This window comes from Scophthalmus maximus, chromosome 1, assembly GCF_022379125.1.
Source record: "Scophthalmus maximus strain ysfricsl-2021 chromosome 1, ASM2237912v1, whole genome shotgun sequence".
NCBI classification, from domain to species: domain Eukaryota; kingdom Metazoa; phylum Chordata; class Actinopteri; order Pleuronectiformes; family Scophthalmidae; genus Scophthalmus; species Scophthalmus maximus.
Window position 1 is genome coordinate 1152980 of NC_061515.1, and position 20674 is coordinate 1173653.

At 43.5% G+C, this 20674-nt stretch overlaps 1 protein-coding gene across 4 annotated transcripts in view; it reads left to right on the forward strand.

Moving 5' to 3' along the window:
- Positions 1–20674, forward strand: part of grik2 (glutamate receptor, ionotropic, kainate 2) — a 165409-nt gene that overhangs the window by 85403 nt on the left and 59332 nt on the right. For all 4 annotated transcript variants that reach the window (XM_035643546.2, XM_035643553.2, XM_035643563.2 and 1 more), the window contains 2 exons: positions 17689–17832; positions 20176–20283. In XM_035643546.2, the coding sequence (XP_035499439.1) occupies positions 17689–17832; positions 20176–20283 (252 nt within the window). The remainder of the gene's footprint in view (positions 1–17688; positions 17833–20175; positions 20284–20674) is intronic.

Below are 20674 nucleotides of genomic sequence, written 5' to 3' on the forward strand. Positions count from 1 at the left end.
AATTCAGATGGCGACAGGATTTCTTTAATATGAGATGGTTGCAGGTGAAGATTAGTAATTTTTTCCTCTTAGGTGTGTTCTCTGAGGAGGTTAAACAAGTAAGTAATATTTAGTGTATTCTGGGTCTTCCAATGTAAGATGGTGGCTTTCCTGGTTTCTGTTCATTGGTAAGTATGCAGATTTTTTGGGGGGTTGTTAATTTCCCCAGTAGAGAGCAAGAGATGTTGGGATCTCCGTGTTCTTCAATTTGTGTTCTGAATTTTAATAGCAGGACTGAGAAGTGGTATGGATAGGTTTCTATTTCTATTTCTATTCTTGATTGGTTTGCTTGCTGAGGTGATCCCATAAGATTCATTGTAGTTGATATACCCAAATGCTCATAGTGAAAGAGAGAAGCCTTCGATCCTCCTTGGTCTTTAAATCTTTCGTAAGCGTTGACAGCTTAGCATGATTCAAATTCTCCTGGGTACCTCATTCCCTTCTCTTACCTCCACTGAGTATACAATAGCGGAAGTTTCTCACTTGTCTGTTTGGTTGTTGGAGAGAGAGGGAAACTTCCAGGGAATAACCCATTAAATTAACAATTTCTTTTTAAAATTTCCCTTAACGTGTTTCAACATTTTTGTCAATTTCTTAGAAAATAATCTTTGGAACTTGATGTAAAAAAACAAACAAAACAACCCCATCAAACATAACTCTGTAATTGCCTTGATGGATCCATGTGCTCTCGAGGGCCTTTCTCTGGTGACAGAAGCGATATGATCTTGACTGAACTTTCGCAAAGCTTTGGTATTCTTAATGGAGCGAGTGCTAATCTGTGTGAGAGATATATACGTTTGTCCGTGGTGGACAGCGAAGCACTGACCTTGGAATTGCTGACAGGCGCTCCATCAGTGTCTTTGGATGAGTTGTGCTGGTATTTCTTTTGTCTTTTTTTTTACCATCTCTGTTCCACAGTTTATTGTAGCACTCGTCCGTATAAAGTCCTCCAGATGAATGCAGGGGTGGTGGAACGGGGTCAGTTTGAGTTCCAAACCTGTTGGATCGAACATTCAGGTCTTCACTTCACCAGGAAAGCAAGTGAAAGGCTCCTGACAGGCTGCAGACGTGACAGGTAACGGGACTATCGTTCAGCGCGGCTCTAATTAAAAGGGGTTTACTAATTGCAATGCGGAGGAAGCGGGTTGGTTGGTGCGATGAAACACGGCCCTGACATGGAAAACAGCCCCGTCCTGTGGGTCACGCACGGCTACACACCAACTCAATAAATCACCATTTCAACTGCAAATAAAAAAAACATGGGGTGAGTTGGATTGAAATAGGAGTGTGCAGTCACATCCATATACTTCCACCTGTACTAACATCTCACACATACTGTATACTCAGTGTGCAGTTTATTAGGCACCACAAAGATAGTTTTTTTTGCAGTTTTATGCAGTTTTGGAGGCTGTTGACTCATTATATGGATTGGGTTTCTATTAATTTCTCCTCCCCAGTGATGCGGCTAAGATAGATAATGGAAAACTGATGCAGCATGAATTAGTCTTTGCCGCTTGTACCTAATAAACTGTCAAATGACTGTATCTATCTTCTACCTGTTTTTATGTGAACACACACACACACACACACACACACACACACACACACACACACACACACACACACACACACACACAGAGTGACCGAGATCACCAGAACACACGCCTCCACATGCCTGCAGAAAGTTCTTGCAGCACAATTTCCCCAACATGCTCCCTCGGCAGAGTCTTCAATCTTCCCACCCCGAGGAAATCTTAAGCAGAAGGATTAGCTTTCCAATTTGTGCATTGAAACTCGCATCATTGTTCCTATTTAATCAGGCACTTGTTTCAAACTGACAACACAAAAAAGAAATGCTTGAGGAGAGGTGAGCCTGACACATTGTCACTGTGTGCTTTACAGAAAAAAATGGATTAAAAAAAATAATATTAGCGTATAACCAGCTGTAGTAATTTGGCAGAAGAGAATGAGTGAACAAAGCGATAATTCAAATCTAATTGGCATTGCTAATTAAATTAAGAAGTGAGAAAACTGTTCCTCCGAGGTGAAGAACCATTCCAATAAGATATGATATTGCAGTAAAAAAACAAAAAACAACATTGCTTTGCAGCTGGATCTTTGGGCTTGCAGGTGTTTTATGGTCAGGATGGATATATAAATATATATTTAAAATATATGTTATATTAATAGTTCTGTGGCATTATATGTGGACTGATCTATTCAAACAACTTTTGAAAACATCTGAATATTTTTGTCTTTTTAAAAAGAATGGCAGGTGAAGATTTGGTTTTACTAGAGTCTAAACATTTGTTCTTGTCAATTCTTCTTCAACTCAGCAGAGCCTCACTTGTACAGGCGGCTGTCTGGAGGTTAGAGGATGAAGTTCAGACCCAACACAGGGATGAGGCTGTGTACCGTAGGGGACTGTGAATTAATGTGGACAGTCAAGCGTCCTCATGAGGATATAGATGTTAGTGTTTGCCTGTGGCGGTGTGAAAGTCTGCGATCAGATATGAAACGCTCTGTTATATTATATTTTATGTCCCCGACTCTCTTTGCAGTTGGTTTTAATATTCACTCCGCGCTTGTTCAATGCTACGCTGCTTGTTCTGTTTTGTTTTTTTTTATTCCTGAAAAGTGAGAGTTGACTTTATTGTTTCCTGTGAGTCATTCATCGGCAGCAAACCCCTGAATACGGAGACATTGTATGAGGACGTTTCTTGTATTTATTTCTCTCTTTTTTGACTGAGAGTCATAAAGTAATAACACAACCCAAGGACAAACAGTAATTTATTTAGAGTAATTTATATTGGGGCAAATGGTTACCGATGGAAAAAAAGATACGTGACAGTCGCAACGACAGTGTAGGTCCCTGTGTGCCAGTTCGTAACTGGCAGAATTTGATTTGTTAAAAATTCTAATTCCTTATCAGCATTCCACATCAATCCATTAATACGAAGTAAAATATCTTCAAATATCGTCTCCTATGAATATTCACTCACCTGCCGATGATGTTTCTTACAGTTTCCTGGAAAACTCCACAGGATGCCTTTTTAATTTGATGTTCACTGGGGTATATGTGAGGATCGAATCCTTATGGTCTTAAAGTGTCATTTTAATGTGTCTTTTTACTTTTGTTTTACCTTAAATGTACACTTATATAAGAATATGGTGATAGTGAAGATGAGGGTTTACTCAAATCCAGAACAGATACATTTAATCGTAAACGCCTAATTATCATTGTTGTTTTTTCATGATATTGTCAAGGTTGCTTTAACCGTAGCGTCAGGTGAAACCATTGTTTTACCCTTGTACCAGAGATACCATGACATTTTCTGTAGATGATCTTTGCCCAAAAGGATGATCCCTGAAGGATTTAATTGTGACCTCCGTCTGTGTGGTGTGATGTCTCATTGTTACCTCTTTGCCAACGGCACCAGACAGGAACTTCCACGTTTGATGAATGTGTGACTGTAAATTGCCCGAAGGCTTCAATGTGGTTGTCCCTCTGTAGATAGAAGGAAAATGCCTATTGCACTTTAGTATGTACCGCAGCTTGTACACAGTCGCTGTCTAACCTGCTTTTTTTTGTACCATAACTCCAATATTCCCTTTGACATTTTGGTTTGACTATGAGCAGGGAAGGTTGCAGTTTTACAGTCAGCACCTAGAGCTCGCTGACCAAGTGTTATAGTTAGAATTTTAACGATGCCCTAAGCACAGTCTCTCTTCCATAAACGGATTTTTCCTGACTTTAACCTGACCTCAGTTGTGCAGACATTGTAAAAACTGTACATTTGGATGTGTTTGCATGGGCCCGAAATAACATTGTTAAGCAATTCCATTATTGACCTTCTCGTTCTGGCGGTGGATATACAGTATAACCACCCCACTAAAACACTAAGTTGTACCCAATGCTTGCTGGTATGTACTTTCAGGCCAGTGTGTCCGAAACAGGTCTGTATCATGTTCCTTCATACTCTTTTTAAAGAACAAAACCTGCCACTCCATCATCATAATTGTATTGATGCCACATATTTGGTAGATGACCTCTGGAAAAGCAAAGTCTTGAAGTGTTAAGGCTGCAGAGAAATTGCGTCTCCTAAGTGTTGACGTACATTGATGTTGAAGCTGTTTGACAGAACTGAGTTCATCTCTCAGCCAGAGCCTCCAACTATTGATGTCTTCTACTCGTTTAACATTAATCTGTTCGGGCATGTGACTGATTTGATTGTGTCTGTTTGCCATTTTCACCGCCATGCCCTTAAATCCCATGAGCTCTTGCGTTTCGTGTTCCGATTCCCGTTGAGTATATCCCTGCACCGAGCTTGTACCCAGCAATACGCTCCGTGCAATGTCTTGAAGCAATCGCCTCGTTGTCATCTCTATCGCTCTCATTGGCAGCCGACAGCCGCCGTCTTCAGGTCTCATTTCCCGCCATCGTTTTAGGGGCATGTACGCTGATGGAATGTGGAGAGACGCACATTGTCGTTACAAAGGAGAGCCGGCCACCGTAATGATTCACTTTTTTCACAGTCAATTTCCTCTCATATTGAGGCGCATTATTGTGACACAATTCTACGGTATAAATAGTAAGGAGATGTTGTTGCCCAACCCCCCTTCGGTTGTCAGTTTCTGCTCCTTTTTTTCCCCGCTCAGCATTATACTGTATCTCCCAGCTGCAAAATAGTTTTTAATGTAACAGGAAGGGGACTGGTCACTGAAGCCCAATGATGAATAGAAAATAATGGTTGCCATGGGATATGTTTTGGGAGAAAACATTTGATTCCAGTGTAGTTAAAGAGTGTGAAACCCATCTGGAACCTTTGCCGCAGGCAGAGTTGCAAGAAATCAACAACAGCCTAGGGCCAGTCCACTCTGCTCCCATCTCACAATTTGCTCTTTTATTTCACAAAGGTTTTTATGTTTTGCTTTGCGATAAGATAGCGAACACGTTTTTGAAGGGGGATGTCTGTATTATGTTCGTGTTTGAAGCCACCAATAGCTACTATTTGATTTGAATCACTTCATGCTCATAATGTTGTATGGAGTGCACCGCAGGAGGCACAACTCAGTGTAACAGGAGATATTTGCCTTTTCCTTCCACCTGAGTGAATTCATAAGATAGATGTTTAAAAGGTTCCATTTAACTGGTCATTTGGGTTCCTGTGTCAGCCCATCATATAGCTTCTATAATATTGAAAATAAATTAAATCCTTGTCCTTGTTTGAGTGAGTTTTCCAAAATCGCATTCACGAAACTCTGGACTGTACAAATGTGTTTGTTTGTGTAAATCCTCCTATTTCAGCCTGACGAACACCTCCGGTTTGTGAGGAAGTGTTTGTGATATTGAGATACTGTTCCGCTGCCTGTTCCGCTCCGTTTGTTGGGCAGTTTCTTTCACAAAAACGTTGCCCAAGAGTAAAATAATGATTTTACACAACAAAGCTTTAGAGTCCTGCTTTTGGAAACGAGTGGAGCTTAGCAGTATCTGTAGCGGTACAGTACAAAGGGGCCCCCAAACAATTACAAAATAGGAATACAGCCACCGCTGTCATACTATGAAGAGACATAAAGAGATGATTTATGGCACAGAGAGAATGATTTACACGACACAAAGTTAGATGCTTAAAGGCCTTTTTCTGAAGTGAAGCGGCTCGGTTAGCATCATGCTAAGTCAGAGTGACAGTTCTTTAATAAGATGCCATAATAAATAAGAATATAATTTTTCTCAGTTATATTTCCATCTCCTTTTGATAATTGTTCTTTAATCTCATTTGCCAAATATATTTAAAAGGAGAAAAACTAAACATTATAGTATTGTCATATGTAAATCGCTGTCGTTTCTCTTCTTGTCAAACAGTTTCAACTGTTCAATGATTCATCCTGCACTAAATCTGCGTCCTGTGACTATGAATTCCCGAGGTACCGACCGGTGCACAAGGACATAGACTGTTCAATTGATCACTTCAATTTACAGGTGTAGGTGGTGGCGAGATGCCATGTGGAACACACACTCTGAGATATTGGGCTACTGTAAACACCAATCGATATCCAATCGACAATTTCCCCCCATTGCTTTGTGTTTTTACCAGACACATGTAAACATGCGGACTCCGATAGCACCCTGACATCTGTTTCACCTGGTCTTCAAATGCTGCTACACTGAAGAAGTGGCTCTGCTCGAATAGGCCAACAAAAATCAAAGTCTAAAACAAACTAAAGGACATCTCACCCACCCTGAGAAGATGAGCTCGGCAGTTCATTCGCAACCTTGGAACCAGCTCTTGAAAGAAAAACAGGTTGTGGAGCTTTCAATCAAATCAGACTTTATTTAAGCTGCACCAATTTTGGTATGAACAAAGTACGATGCCTAAGATGATTCAATGTGGCTCACGATGAGCAACGATTCATCATCGACTCAGTCCTCCACTTTTTGGAATAATTTACCCGCTGTGGCTTCTAACTGCTCACACTGCAAGTCCCTTTGGCTTCTGTTGTAGTTCATCTAATTCAAAACGACTGTGGGCTGAGCTGACCCTCTGCCCATCAGCTTGTACCAGTCTCTCCATTCTCCTCTGGCCCGTCTCATCAGTGAGGCATTTTGGGCTGAGTGGGTTTTCCAGACACCGTGCGTAATAAAATCCCAACAGGCACAGGGTGACATACCACATTTCGAGTCCCTCGGATCAGTGTCTCGCCCATTCCAACACTGAACTGGACAGTAAGTGAACCCTCTCACCCCTGGCCTCGAGCTTACACGTCAACTTGAATTATAGGTATGCATGTCGTCTGCAGGAGTGAGTTGTTTGCACGAAAAACAAAGGGGCTGGGTTAAGTGTCCATAGTGAGAATGGTGGTCTGACCCTTGAAACACGAGGTTGTCCAATGAGCAGACATCATCAATTTAAAGCCCCAATTAGCGACATTAGTTTTCATCTCCAGATAATTAGTCAGGATCTGGACAGAATGTGGCTCAACACCCTCGTTGCTGTCCTTAGTTTTGTCCCAGAATGTATTTCAGCTCTTCCAGCCACGGTGGCCGATAGGTTTGAAAGGGAGAGTTTGCACCTTTGTCACCTTTCTATTAACTACCTATGTACCTTCACCTTCCACTTGCCTCTTTGGCTGCCACAGAGCTGCAACAATCCCGTCCCTCAACTCTCTGAGACTATTAAGTCCAGAGTCCAGGTTAATTGTATTATTCATTTGGTCTAAATGCTGTTTCCAAGTCTCTTACCGCAAGATAAAGGTCACATTCAAAGAGACAGCTATGGCTCAGGAGGTCGGAAGGTTGGTGGTTTGATACCCGGCTCCTCTAGTCCACATGACAACTGCCCTAACCCCATTATTGCCCCCGATTATATATCATTAGTATGTGTGTGTCTGTTCACTTTCTTGCCCAAGATGAGAAGATCAATACCACTCTCATGTCCGTAGGCTATAAGTATGAAGCTCCCAACAGTAACTGGACACATTGAAAAAGCTATCCAACGAGTCAGGCTCTGGCTCATGGTCACACAATCTACAGACCATCAGGGACAAGTAACTTCCTGGAGTACTGAATACTGAATATTTGGCATGATATGAATCTTCTCATCAAACTTTCAGCTGGAAAGCAAAATGAGCATATCCCCCAAACTTTACCTTGAAAACTGCACCAGCACTCAAACGTCTTTTCAAACCCTGGCAATAAAAAACAAACTCAGCAGCAGCAGCTTCGCTCCTTCGGCAAGTGTCTACACGCATGTAGACGCTTTAGTTGCTGAGGGCTAAAATGTGTTTTAGCAGCCAAGCAGACCCCAGGAGAACATCGCCTTAGAGCCCGACAGAGATGCTCGGGGTCGGGGTTTATGCATGTGAGCCGTCACGTGGTCGGGTGTTTTAAACCAAACTGAAGTGTAGCTTCAAGATGGATGACCGAACATGGAACTAAAATGTGTTCGGTGTAGCAGCCTGTTATTTCACTGGCACCAGCATGAACTTGCTTAAGGCCGTAGGACACTGAGATCCACTCTTCTTTATATTCAGGATGTAAATGTACCAAACACAATCATTGTATGATATGCCTGCTATCACCATTTTTTGTTCATAGAGCTTTTCACTTTTGCATTTGCTAATGATCAGATTGTTTGTCTCTCAACTATGCGTCATGGCCCTACTTTACATGTACTAAATTGCGTCTTGTGGCTGCATAGCATTCGGTATCCGCACAATCAGACATGCTGGGGAGCCAAACGCAAGTATATGATACTCCTAGTGATAATTTGAATTGCAACCAAAAAAAAAAAAAATTGATGTGAAAATAATGTGCATAACATGTGAATGATCAACAGCTTTATGTACAGTAGGTCTGAAGGTCTCAAGCAACAATGTGTGACAGCAAACATACGCAAGACATAAAAAATATAATTTTGAAACCAAAGAAGTTGGAAGAGGGTATGAGGACTTATTAGAGATTATATTTCAAAAGCATTATTATACCTCATTATTATACAATGTGTCAGTAATTTAACACTATATGACAGGGGCCCTTATTTCCTTTCGATAAAGGATAATTATGTGCATTTTACAGCTTTTAGTTCAGTTGTTTTAAATGAGATGTACTTTGAAAGTTGGCACTTTATCCGGAGCATAACGAAGAATGTTTCTCTTTCTCCACAATACTGGATCACACACGGGGTGTGAGCATGGTGTCATGGTCCGACTTCGCCTCTTAAACTCCCTGGCACGTTTGTCTATGACATCATGTGGGATGGGAAGTGAAAGCTACACAGTGGCTGGATGGAGACGACAGGGGGGGAGGCGGTGAGGCCATCCAGACTGAGGCTGGCTGGTGAGAGCAGATTTTAATCAGAGAGGCTGGTAGCAACAGCAGCGCAGCCCCCCACCCCCGAGGGCCCGGGCATCACATCACATTATAACCCAGCCAAACCAGAGGCGCCAAAATGGCCGGACCTGGAATAACAGATAACCCTGCCAAATCACATCATCATCCAGCCCGCTGCGGTCTTAATCTGCCTCATCCTCCCGCACTAATGAAACTAATGGAGGGAATAAGTGACATGCTCTTTCTTCTCTCTCTCACTGTCACTGTCATCTCTTTAATGGCGTTACTGCCATGTCGGAGAAGAGGGATATGCTCTTTTTTTCCCCCCTCTGCCCGTGTTTATTTTTGGGCATGAACATTAAACAAATGAAATAGATATATGAAATGGATATAAGCAGATACGTGTATCTAGGTCATGGCTGCGTATACAGTCATATTTTAGCGAGATAAATGAGGTCATCAGTATTTTTCTTTAATGCTCTGTATTTTTAACACCGCTAATGGTTTGTTGTTTTCAACAGCGTTTACTTTATACACTTTCAACGTATACAGGTTAATACATTGGAATATTATACAATATGCAGAACTTAATTTATTATATGATATATATTGAAAAACGTTTCTTTTTTTACGCTACCAGCTTATAAACTCCACAATTCCAAGTCAAATGGACAGAAAGTGCAACTACTAAAATATCTAAAAATTCAAAAGTCAAAACCTAGAATTAGAATAATATACAAAAGTATCATAACCAATAAATGCCATTGGCTACTATTTATCATCAAGAACTCATTGGAGCCCTATTTTTCAAATTTTTTTTTGCAAAGCAAATATGAGCTAATTCCCAAACTGTGTCTGGAATATCATCTCAGAGAAAGTGAATAAGTGTATTTCTCAAAATGTTGTTAAAAAACCTCACAGCTTAGATATAAGTGTTTGAACCATTACACCTCAACATGGCTGTCCTGAGATGGCACCCAAACAAATTGAATCGCAATTTAATACGGAAGCGTTGAAAGCTTCTGTGCAACATAAACACGACACTGTGTCACACTGGTACTTGTGCTGCTGTGAAAGTGAAGACCTAATTTCCCATAAACCGTACGAGCTCATAAAAGGTACTAAAAGGTGTTGTGGCCTCGTGGATGTGCTAACTTGTTTTTTTCCTTTTTATTGTGTCACGTCCTTTTTTTTTTTTATATGCATTTCCATCGAGTTGTTTAATGGAAGCTGTTACTATATATGTACAACTTCTATTGTTGCATTGTTGCAATCTCGGGCTGATTTGTGTTTTATCGCTGCAGTTGAGGGAAATAGTGTTGTGCTGAATGTTTTTTATGGAAGGCGATGAACACGTGTCGCACGTGAGCTCTACGTGTAGCTGTGCATTGTGCGGTTGCCATTGTTCCGGTGATCGCTGTCTGAAGTTGTTCAGGTTATTACCTGGTGTTTCACTTGCTGGTCTGGTATCGACTGATTTGCGTTTGCGTTTTTGAGGTGCAAAAGAAATGCTGTTGTACCATCTCCCTAATAAGAATATTTAAGGTCACAATAGCAGCACCAGCATGAAAGTGTTGAACGAGGTAGTTATTATGAGAACAAATAGCTCCGGCAGTAATTAAATCATCAATATGCAAACCCCGAAAAAAGAGAGAAGGATGAACTCTTGGAGCAAGGCGAGCTCTGAAACTGAAAGTGCCTCCCAATGCGCTATAAATAGGGTGAACATCTGCATTCCCTGTTCAAAGATGAAAACCTCCTCGAGAGGAGAAAGGACGGGGAGAAGAGACGTGGATGTGGCTCTTTCTTACACTCTGTAACAACTGCAACAACGTGTTGGGTCAGTGCCTACGAGGGGTTGGAAATTACTAAGCAGAGTTATTGGAGGGAAAAATTGCCTTTGTCTTTAAGATTGAATAATAATAAAAAAAGAAAATTTAAATAAACTCCATTATCTCCAAAACTGTCTTTGTTCGTAAGGTAGAAGCTTGAATGTCTTCTCGTCTCCTAGTTTTATCACAAATAGTCGTCATTGTTGCTATGGTGACCACTATGGTGATAACCATCAGAAACAGAATTTTGACCTATAGTATTAGTATTAATAATGATGATAATAATAATATAACAGTGGAAAGTCAGTGAAAAGAGGAGATGGGGTCGTCTGTTAGCAAGATCTCTAAACACTCAACTGAGAGCTCGAAAACTCACACAAGCAAATCGTTACAGCGATACGGTGGACGCACTTATTAAAGCTTTGTTGTTTAAGAGAAAAATAGGAGTATGAGCAGCGATGGGAGTGAGGGTCCGTGGTCGTCGGGGTAACCGTGAGGCGGGAGGATGTCCATTTCCTGAATATGTGACGGGGGCATGTTGGGGCTCTTTAAACTGAGCTGTGGTGATGACTGTTGACGGGCGCAGGCCCGAGGTCAGAGTTCAGGTTGGAGCTGCCTCATATCCTCATGACTCTACTCTCCTGATCTGGGAGCCGATACAGTTTTATAGGTGCACTGAGGACGTCCGTGTCTCCGATGTATCACAGCACATTTATCTGTTTTTATACGTTATCTGGAATGAAATGGGTCTGTTAAGCGCCGGCCTGTGTTAGATCACGCTGAGGTGTGAACCGACTCCTTCAATCACTCGGAGGTTGTGGAGGGAAGAGAGTTTGATGAGGTGTTGTAGGAATTTTAATACAACAACAGATAAAAAATGCACTATATGTTTATCTTACCCGCTTTGGCCACAGACAGTTAGTCTTTGCAATTAAATATTTTCCGATGGAGAAGAAGGGAATCTGTTTTGACTTCATAATTCTGTGAAATTCAAATGATCTTTGAATTCGAAAAAAATGCAATTAATTTTTTTCTTCTTGTTTTTCCTTTTCAAAAAAGAAATCTGGTTTAGTTTAATAGAGTTCATTTAGTTCAGCCCAGAGGTAGTTTCACTTATCAGGGTCATTTTAAGGGGGAATGACAAAAAAAAAAAAAAATAGTGTTAAAAAGTGTTAGTCCTTAAATTAGGATGCAAGAAGAGATCGGAGCCAGGTGTCTGAGTCGTGAGGGGGCCTCTCCCCGTGCCTCCTGCTGACACCAGAGAATATGCCGTTATGCGCCGGATAAAATAATTTATGACATATCAAGTGCAGCTCGTGTGCGTACAGTGCTGAGAATAGCAAGAACTGCTGACGGCAGAGAGTGACCCAGTCATGACTGAGGCCTGTGAGAGAGATTCCAAAAGTACAAAACATGCTCAATTTTTAATCCCTTCAAGTAGCAGGAGGGAGGAGAGAGGACGGATGGAGGGAGGAGAGAGGACGGAGGGAGGGAGGGAGGAGAGAGGACGGATGGAGGGAGGGAGGGAGGAGAGAGGACGGATGGAGGGAGGGAGGGAGGAGAGAGGACGGAAGGAGAGAGGACGGATGGAGGGAGGGAGGGAGGAGAGAGGACGGATGGAGGGAGGGAGGGAGGGAGGAGAGAGGACGGATGGAGGGAGGAGAGAAGAGAGAAGACGGACGGACGGAGGGAGGGAGGGAGGAGAGAGGACGGATGGAGGGAGGAGAGAAGAGAGAAGACGGAGGGAGGGAGGGAGGGAGGAGAGAGGACGGATGGAGGGAGGGAGGGAGGGAGGAGAGAGGACGGATGGAGGGAGGAGAGAAGAGAGAAGACGGAGGGAGGGAGGGAGGGAGGAGAGAGGACGGAGGGAGGGAGGGAGGAGAGAGGATTGATGGAGGGAGGAGAGAGGAGAGAAGACGGAGGGAGGGAGGGAGGAGAGAGGAAGGGGGGAGGAGAGAGGACGGATGGAGGGAGGAGAGAGGATGGAGGGACGGACGGAGGGAGGACGGATGGAGGGAGGAGAGAGGGAGGCTACTGAGCTGGTTTGTGCTGCTTCGCTCGAGTGTTCAACCTCCCTACACACACACACACACACACACACACACACACACACACACCGTGCCCTCATCTCTTAGGGTGTTTATGTTTCAATCAAAAGAGCCAGAGCAGTGTGACCACAGCTTTCCTGCGTGACCAGCAGAGCTCCGCCATCGCCGCACCCTTCACCGCCTTTGGAATCAGCCTTAAAGACAGACCCCCCCCACCCCCCTCAACCCCCCAACCCCCTGCTCCTCCATTTTTTCTTTCTGCCGTTGCTAGCCAAGGCTCTGAAAGCCCGCTATCGGCCTTGTGTCCTGCGTTCTGAGAGGAACTTCAGAATAAATCCATCACTGCCTCCCCATGTCAGAATTTAAAGGAGGGCCAGGATCAGACCTCAGTCTGTTTGTTCCACACGTCTGAATATATATTTATTTCCTTCAGTATCACTGATACAGAAATGCATCTCATCACTATATATAACACTCAGTGTTATGCCAGAAGATTTGACAAAGATTATTAACATATTGGGCCAGCGTTGTTTTTTTATTGGAATCAAACTGAGCTGCCCAATATGCAGAAAATAGTAATGATTCTAAAACCAGCTTATATTTTTTTGTGATAATGTTTGGATTTATCAAAATAATCCAATTAATATCTCTGTGAAAGAATCATCAGCTTAATGTAGAAACTGAAATCATGGTCTGCTTTCCAGGCAATACATAAATGCCTTTTGGGACAGGAATAAATTATAATTTAATCTCTCAGACAAAATACTATTAATTGATGCCCCCCCCCCCCCCCCCCCCCCCCACACACACACACACACACACACAGTATATTAAACAATCATAATGTAATGTAAACTTTTCTTTTTTCAATTGAAAATTACCAGATGGGTTAAAGATGGTTTTGGTTAATTGATGGTTAATGTTCCTTTCTTATCAGAATTCCTCTGGCAAGAAGGATACATCTTTCCTTTAGAAAGGGAATTGTATCAAGAGAGCTTAAAGTCTGAAGAATGGTGTCAAAGAATAATTCCTAAAATGTATTGCAACACATTCTTCCTGTAGATTTTGCCTTGAGAACGTGCACGTGATAAAATTATCGTTATAACGAGAAACACCTAAGATAGTTTTAATTCCACTGTGGCAGTGTAGATAGAATATTTCCTCACCGTCTGTCAGCTGTCGGTTCTGTGTGTGTGGTTCGAAAAACGATCTGTGGTTTTCGTCTCAGCCCCAGCTCCGTAAATCAAAGACAAAAGAAAGGTGCGGACCTGACCTCACAACCCTGCGAGTGCAGTCACGATCATCACTCCTGACACCTTAAGAGACGTGCGACAGACGTTATGACTCAGGGGCTTTGGCCTCGTGGTTAGCACGTCGGTCTCCCATGACCGAGGCTGCATGTCCGCGGCCTTTGGTTATGGCAACAACAACCGAGAGAGACAATCTTCCTCCAAACCGCTTCCTGCCCCTTTGAAGGACCTGGAAGTCTTCTTGGCGATCACTTGCATAAAGCATGTTTTGGCACTAGAAACCGAGCATGGTACAGTAATTGAAAAGGTGACCGCGAGATAATATTGGTGCAAAAACACTGACAGCGGCCCGTTAAAAATTCTCAGTTAGTACAAAGTTACAGTTCACTAAAGACCACGTTGCAAAACCAGCATCAGGTAGTGTGTGTGTGTGTGTGTGTGTGTGTGTGTGTGTGTGTGTGTGTGTGTGTGTGTGTGTGTGTGTGTGTGTGTGTGTGTGTGTGTGTGTGTGTGTGTGTGTGTGTGTGTGTGTGTGTGTGTGTGTGTGTGTGTCAGGGGTACTGTTCATATTGGCTGACACGGGGGGAAAAGTGGCTTTTAGAGCGTTTAGCTTTAATTTCATTCAGCAGTGACATAATTGATTTTAATGAGATGTTTATAGAGAGAAGTGTCGGTGTTGCTAAATCATTTGCGAGTCTGCCTGACGGGCACTTTGTGAGGCTCGCACCGGGGGAGAAAGAAGAGACGCACACACGTCTCCGCTGCCGAGAGCTCCTCTCCATTCCACTGCTGCTCGCTTAAAATGAGCTGCACGTTTACTTCACGCAATATTTCCTTAACTTTGACACTGTGTCGACTGAAGTGCCTCTGTTGGAACATATCTTCTTTAGTCTTTTGTTAACATCGTGAAGTGAAGCCAGGAGCTCTGTGGGTGAGAAGACGGGTTCACGTCCACCGCCCCAACTCATCCTGCAGGCTTCCCCTGCTTCGCAGTATGAGTGCTGCGATTGACTGACAGGGTGTCACATTGCTATTATGAGGTCCCTGCGGGGCCCGTGTGCTTTGTAATGGAGAGAATGGACGGCAGCGTGAACATCACAGAGCCGCAGCGCCGGCCTGCCCTCGCTGGCTACGATCAAGAGACACATGAAGTTGTGTTGGACTAAAGTCTAAAGGAAAGCTACAATAAAGTCTTCATCCATTTCAGAATCTGTATTTTTCCCCCCCATTCCCTTAAAAGTCAATATTGTCAAAATGTCTCCCTTGATCATTGCTGCAAAATTATATGCAGAAAAAGTTCAACTTGATGCACCGGCAATCTGCAAGTTTACTTTGCCGACACAGATCGCAGCGATTCCACCGAGGGGATTGTCCACGTGCAATCGTGGTCCCCAGAGGATTCTTATTCATTTGGATATTTCTTTGATCTCTCTCCTACTCCCCTCATTGGTCTACAATTCCCCCTCGTTGTCACACTGAATTGAATTAGCAGTTCATAACCAGGAAATTAAACAAGCACATTCCTGCTCCCCAGACTTTTCATATTGAGTGTTCGCTCAAGCTTTTTCTTTCCCATGCTGCTTTATATCACCCCTTAAAAAATCAAGTCCCAGTCCCATGACGTCTCATCATTTGGGACCTTTCACAATTCAAGCCTTCACCTCACACTGCCTCCACATTGTTCACTAAATATGCAAAAAGCTGGATTTGTGTGTGAATGTTGTTGATCGCCAGTGGATAAAACCCTCTGATCTTGGTGTGTTCATGAACATTTTTCACCCAAGACACTCAACAAGTCGAAACGTGGCGTTATCAGTTTCACAACCCAATGTAGCGTCCGCGATTTCTATAATAACTATGAATCATCGCATCATATCCGTCCTATCGCTGGCTGACACCTGTCTCTATACAACCCCCCCGATCTCACACGCGCACACACGCGCACACGCGCACACACACACACACACACACACACACACACACACACACACACACACACACACACACACACACACACACACACACACACACACACACACACACCTAACAACCTCCATGCACCAAACCAGTCTGCATTTCAAGAAGGACAAGTCATTGACTGTGACTGATATTGAAACAGCTCTGACCGTTTCCCAGGCAAATACACACACACACACACACACACACACACACACACACACACACACACACACTGACGCAGATCGAATATCTACCTGAGTGTCTTCACCACACTATTACGATCCCAACAAGCATCTTCAGCCGCAGCCTTTCGAAGCTCAATCACGACTCAAACGGGAAAAAAACAACAGGTTCAGGAGTGATTTTATTTTCCATTTTATTTTTTATTTCTTCTTTTTGCAGGACAATGCCTTCCACAGCACCCGGAGACATGATTTCCATGCAACAACTGCGGAGGGCTGTTTTGATTGCTTTTCAATCAGGCGAATCAAACACTAATTAGATTTCCTCTTTTTTTTTTTTTTTTTTTTGATGAACTGCAGAACTATTGACTTCTCTCACAAAGCGTGGATGACTGGCACTTCGAGTTTCCAGCAGCGACTCCCTCTCTTCGGACTGACTGCTCGCTGCCGAGACTTTATTATACAAATAAATGGAGATATGGATATAGACACACGACATGTTTGTAGCTCACAGTCAGACTGGGGAAGAGGGGAAAGGTGTCCGGGCCATGACAAGCCCCTTTTTGTTTGTGGTAGAATTTGATTTGCATGGACTTTCTCTCGCCGCTGAATCAAACAAGAATAATTTTGGAAACTAATTTCAAAAATAAAAGGATGTTGCTTTCACTCCGTGGCCCCAATAGTGGCTTCATTTCAGCGAGCTTCACCCCCCCCATTCTGTGGCTGAAAAGAAAAGATCCCGTCGTTTGTGCATCGACTGTAGTACAGTCATGTATTCATCTAAAGCACAGTGCCACCACCATTGCACCCACTATACAGTACGCACATTTAAATATAGACTTTCTACATGAATGTAAGTGTTCTGACAGGCCGCTGCCCTTTGTTCTTCTAATCAGAGCTGCGGTTATACAATGCATGTTCTATAAGGCACTGCTTCATCTGGAGTCTGTACACTGGGTTTGCTGAACACTCTTGACTGTACCATTGGCTGGAAGAATAAGAAATGCACCATGAATCTAAATTGAGGAAATTACCTGATTAACGACTTCCGTTTCTGCCACTTCGACCTGCAGGTCTCTGATGCATTTGGACCACGAGGCCAAACATTATGACTGTTATTATTATGTTGCTCAAGACATAGTTTTCAAGCAGCTGTTGATTTTCCGAGAAATATATACGTGTGCAATCCTGCGTCTGTTTGAATGTTTTTTTAATAGTTTTATTCATTCTCCACATGCAAAATTTGTTCTTACACGCCAAGTGATGTATTTATCTTTCCGTGCAGAATAGAATCACTTCTCCCGCCCTAAGCTGCGGTCAACAGTCTCTCCTATCAGAGCGTAATATGTCAACAGTGAAATCATCAAATATCTATGTGCATTACGTCCACAGCGTGACGGCGATGCAGATCCATCCTCGGCGTCTTGATTCGAGGCTGCGAGTGAGCCATCGTGGTGTAGATATTTTTCTGTGATTCTGTCGTGTGCCTCGCTCCATGTTAATAATAACCCCTCTCTTCTCCCCACTCCCCTCTGTCTTGGCTTGCAGACGGACGCCGCGCTCATGTACGATGCCGTGCACGTGGTGGCCGTGGCTGTGCAGCAGTCTCAGCAGATCACCGTCAGCTCGTTACAGTGCAACCGACACAAGCCCTGGCGCTTCGGGAACCGCTTCATGGCCCTCATCAAAGAGGTAGATGCTTCTCTACCTGCCCCCCCTCACACACACACACACACACACACAGGAAAAACAGACAGCGACGGAATGTAAATCAGATCAAGGCAGTCGAGAAGAAGGGGGAATATGAATCAACTGAAAGGATTTATCTGTGTGTTTATTGATATGGAGGTCTTTTTTCTTTCTTTCCACTTCGTGTGCAAACGTACGTCCTCCCCCAGGAATCAGCCACGTTGAGCCTCTGAATTTCCACATTAATCATCCATGCGGAAACATAAACACAACATTATCTAAATTTCTTTGTAATTACCCCACAGTTCGCTGCGTTCGTGAAGCAGCAGTTAATCCAGAGCTTTTCTATCTGTGGAAAACTGCTGGGTATTAGGCATCCTATATTTAGGACTCTCTAAACTTCTGTTCCCCTTTAGTTTGCGGAGATCATGAAAAAGACTGCTGTAGATTTAAACCGCATTGGGTGGAGGATTGACAGGCTTTGGATTTAGATGTATCTATAATAAGCACAGTTTTTTCACCATGCAAATCTCATCTTTTTCTGACCCTCCCCTCCTTCCCCTCTCTTCTTTCCATCTCCTCCATCTGCTGCTTTCAGGCTTTCTTTGTCCCTCTGACTTGAATATCTCTAAGCCTATAGAGTCACACATGGGGGGGGGGGGGGCACTGTTAAGCTCAATGGCTACGTTGCAGAAAAAGTCACTGACGGCACTTGGGCTAATCCAGAATGACGAGTCTATACACACTTGTATATGACACTATCTTTGAAATACTCGCTCCCACAGGATCTTGACTGTACAGAAGAACATCTCTGATAATGTCCCCAGACTGTTGTGAGAAATGAATGTTGCATAAATTTGCCCTGCGACGGCACTGCAGATTCAGTGAGAATATCCATACGGCCTCAGTGGGAAGCTTATTAGGTACAGTACACCCAGCTACGACTAATGCAGCAGCCCCGCAATAAATCCTGTTGTAATGTTTGTGTTCCTTCTGAAACTATTATAGAGAGACGCTGATTTAACTTCATGGTCTTTTTGGAGGCTGCAGTTTGTGATAAACTGAACATTGTAACTTTCATGCTCCCCAGAGGTTGAACCCTGTTTCCATTGGCAAGGGATTTAGACTTTGTCTGCAGAGTCACTGTCACAAACAGGAACATTTCCTTCACAACCCATGTACCCCCATGGTACAATAGTGGTTAATATGAAAGCAAAGATCATCCCAGTGAACATTAGTGGAATACTTTTTTTTGGAGATTTTATTATATCCATGTTTTACTGGGGTCAGTTGTAGAACAGCCTTGTAGATCACTTGAGGTAAGAAGACCTCAATCTCAGAAGCAATTTGCTCGCTAAAGTGCACTCCTTCGAATTAGCTCTCACACTCAGTGCCTTTTGTTTTAACATGCTTGGTTAGACTGATACGTCCCTCCCACAAAGCGCCTGCCTCCCAGTGTTCAGTACTGGATCCACTGGAATCACTGGTGTGTACTGGGCAGAAGGTGATTTGCTATCGGGCATGAGAGAAACAAAGACAAATGTTTCCATAATTTGGGTACAAGACACTCCCTTCGCAGCTCAAAGACACTCACCCATTAATTCAAATTAAAAACCGAGCATACAAGCCAGTCCTAACCAATACATCTGCCACTGCATAGTTTATGCTTCAAATTCTGCTTCTGACTTGATGGTAGGAGAACTCGTTCTGATTGGACGGACAGAATGACAGAACGAATACACATAATGTTAGCTATACCTAAAACACTGACAGATATACTCTGATGCCCCCCAACCGACCCCCAGCGCCGCTGCCAATCCATGGTAATAGTAATACACAACAATCCCTGTTGGGAGTAACACATCACTGTATCTGTGAACAGCACTCGTGTCAATAGAGAGACATTCAGACGCTGAGTCAAAGTAGCATGACGAACGCTTTCCAGCACAGTCGACGGTTCAGAGTGAGTCACTTCCTGATCCGTGACTCCCACTCATCTAACTAAGGGGCCCTGAAGTTCCCAGCGCAGCGCTGTCATGATTCTCTGTGCCTGAGAAAAAAGCCTTTCTGTGCTCTGAGCCACTTTCATGCCACATTGTTTCCTATCACACCCCCTAAATATCTGTAAAGATTGGGTAATTGCCTCCCCACTGTTACGAATGCGGCCCCGGTGTCTGTGTAGGCACCTTGATGGCGGAGAAGACTGTACATACAGAAAGAAATGAAGTGAACGTTATCGCTCTTTGTCTGCTTTGCCTCAAACAGTGACACCAGGAGATGAGACTTGATGCTGATGGTTGAACGTCTCCTCTGATATCCTCTGTCTCTCTCTGTGTCTCTCTCTAGGCTCACTGGGATGGCCTGACTGGGAGAATCAATTTCAACCGGACCAATGGCTTGAGGACAGACTTCGACCTCGATGTCATTAGTCTGAAGGAGGAGGGGCTAGAGAAGGTTGGTGTCTTCACTGTGTGTGTGTGTGTGTGTGTGTGTGTGTGTGTGTGTGTGTGTGTGTGTGTGTGTGTGTGTGTGTGTGTGTGTGTGTGTGTGTGTGTGTGTGTGTGTGTGTGTGTGTGTGTGTGTGTGTGTGTGTGTGAGCCGTCGGAGTCTGAAATCCCTAAACGGCTGCATCGGCCTTCTCATGAAGTCCAAAGTGTCTCAGCAGACAAACTGAGATGTTGCGACGCCTCCTGTTGCTCCGTTAACCTCGCGCCCTGTCAGCTACAGACTGGGCCGCGGTCAGTCCGTGGCTCCATAACGCAGACCGCACATTAACGGGCCCCAAACCTCCAAACCAATGTGTCAAAAACTTCTAGGAGTCGTCAGCTGGGTTTCAGACCTACGA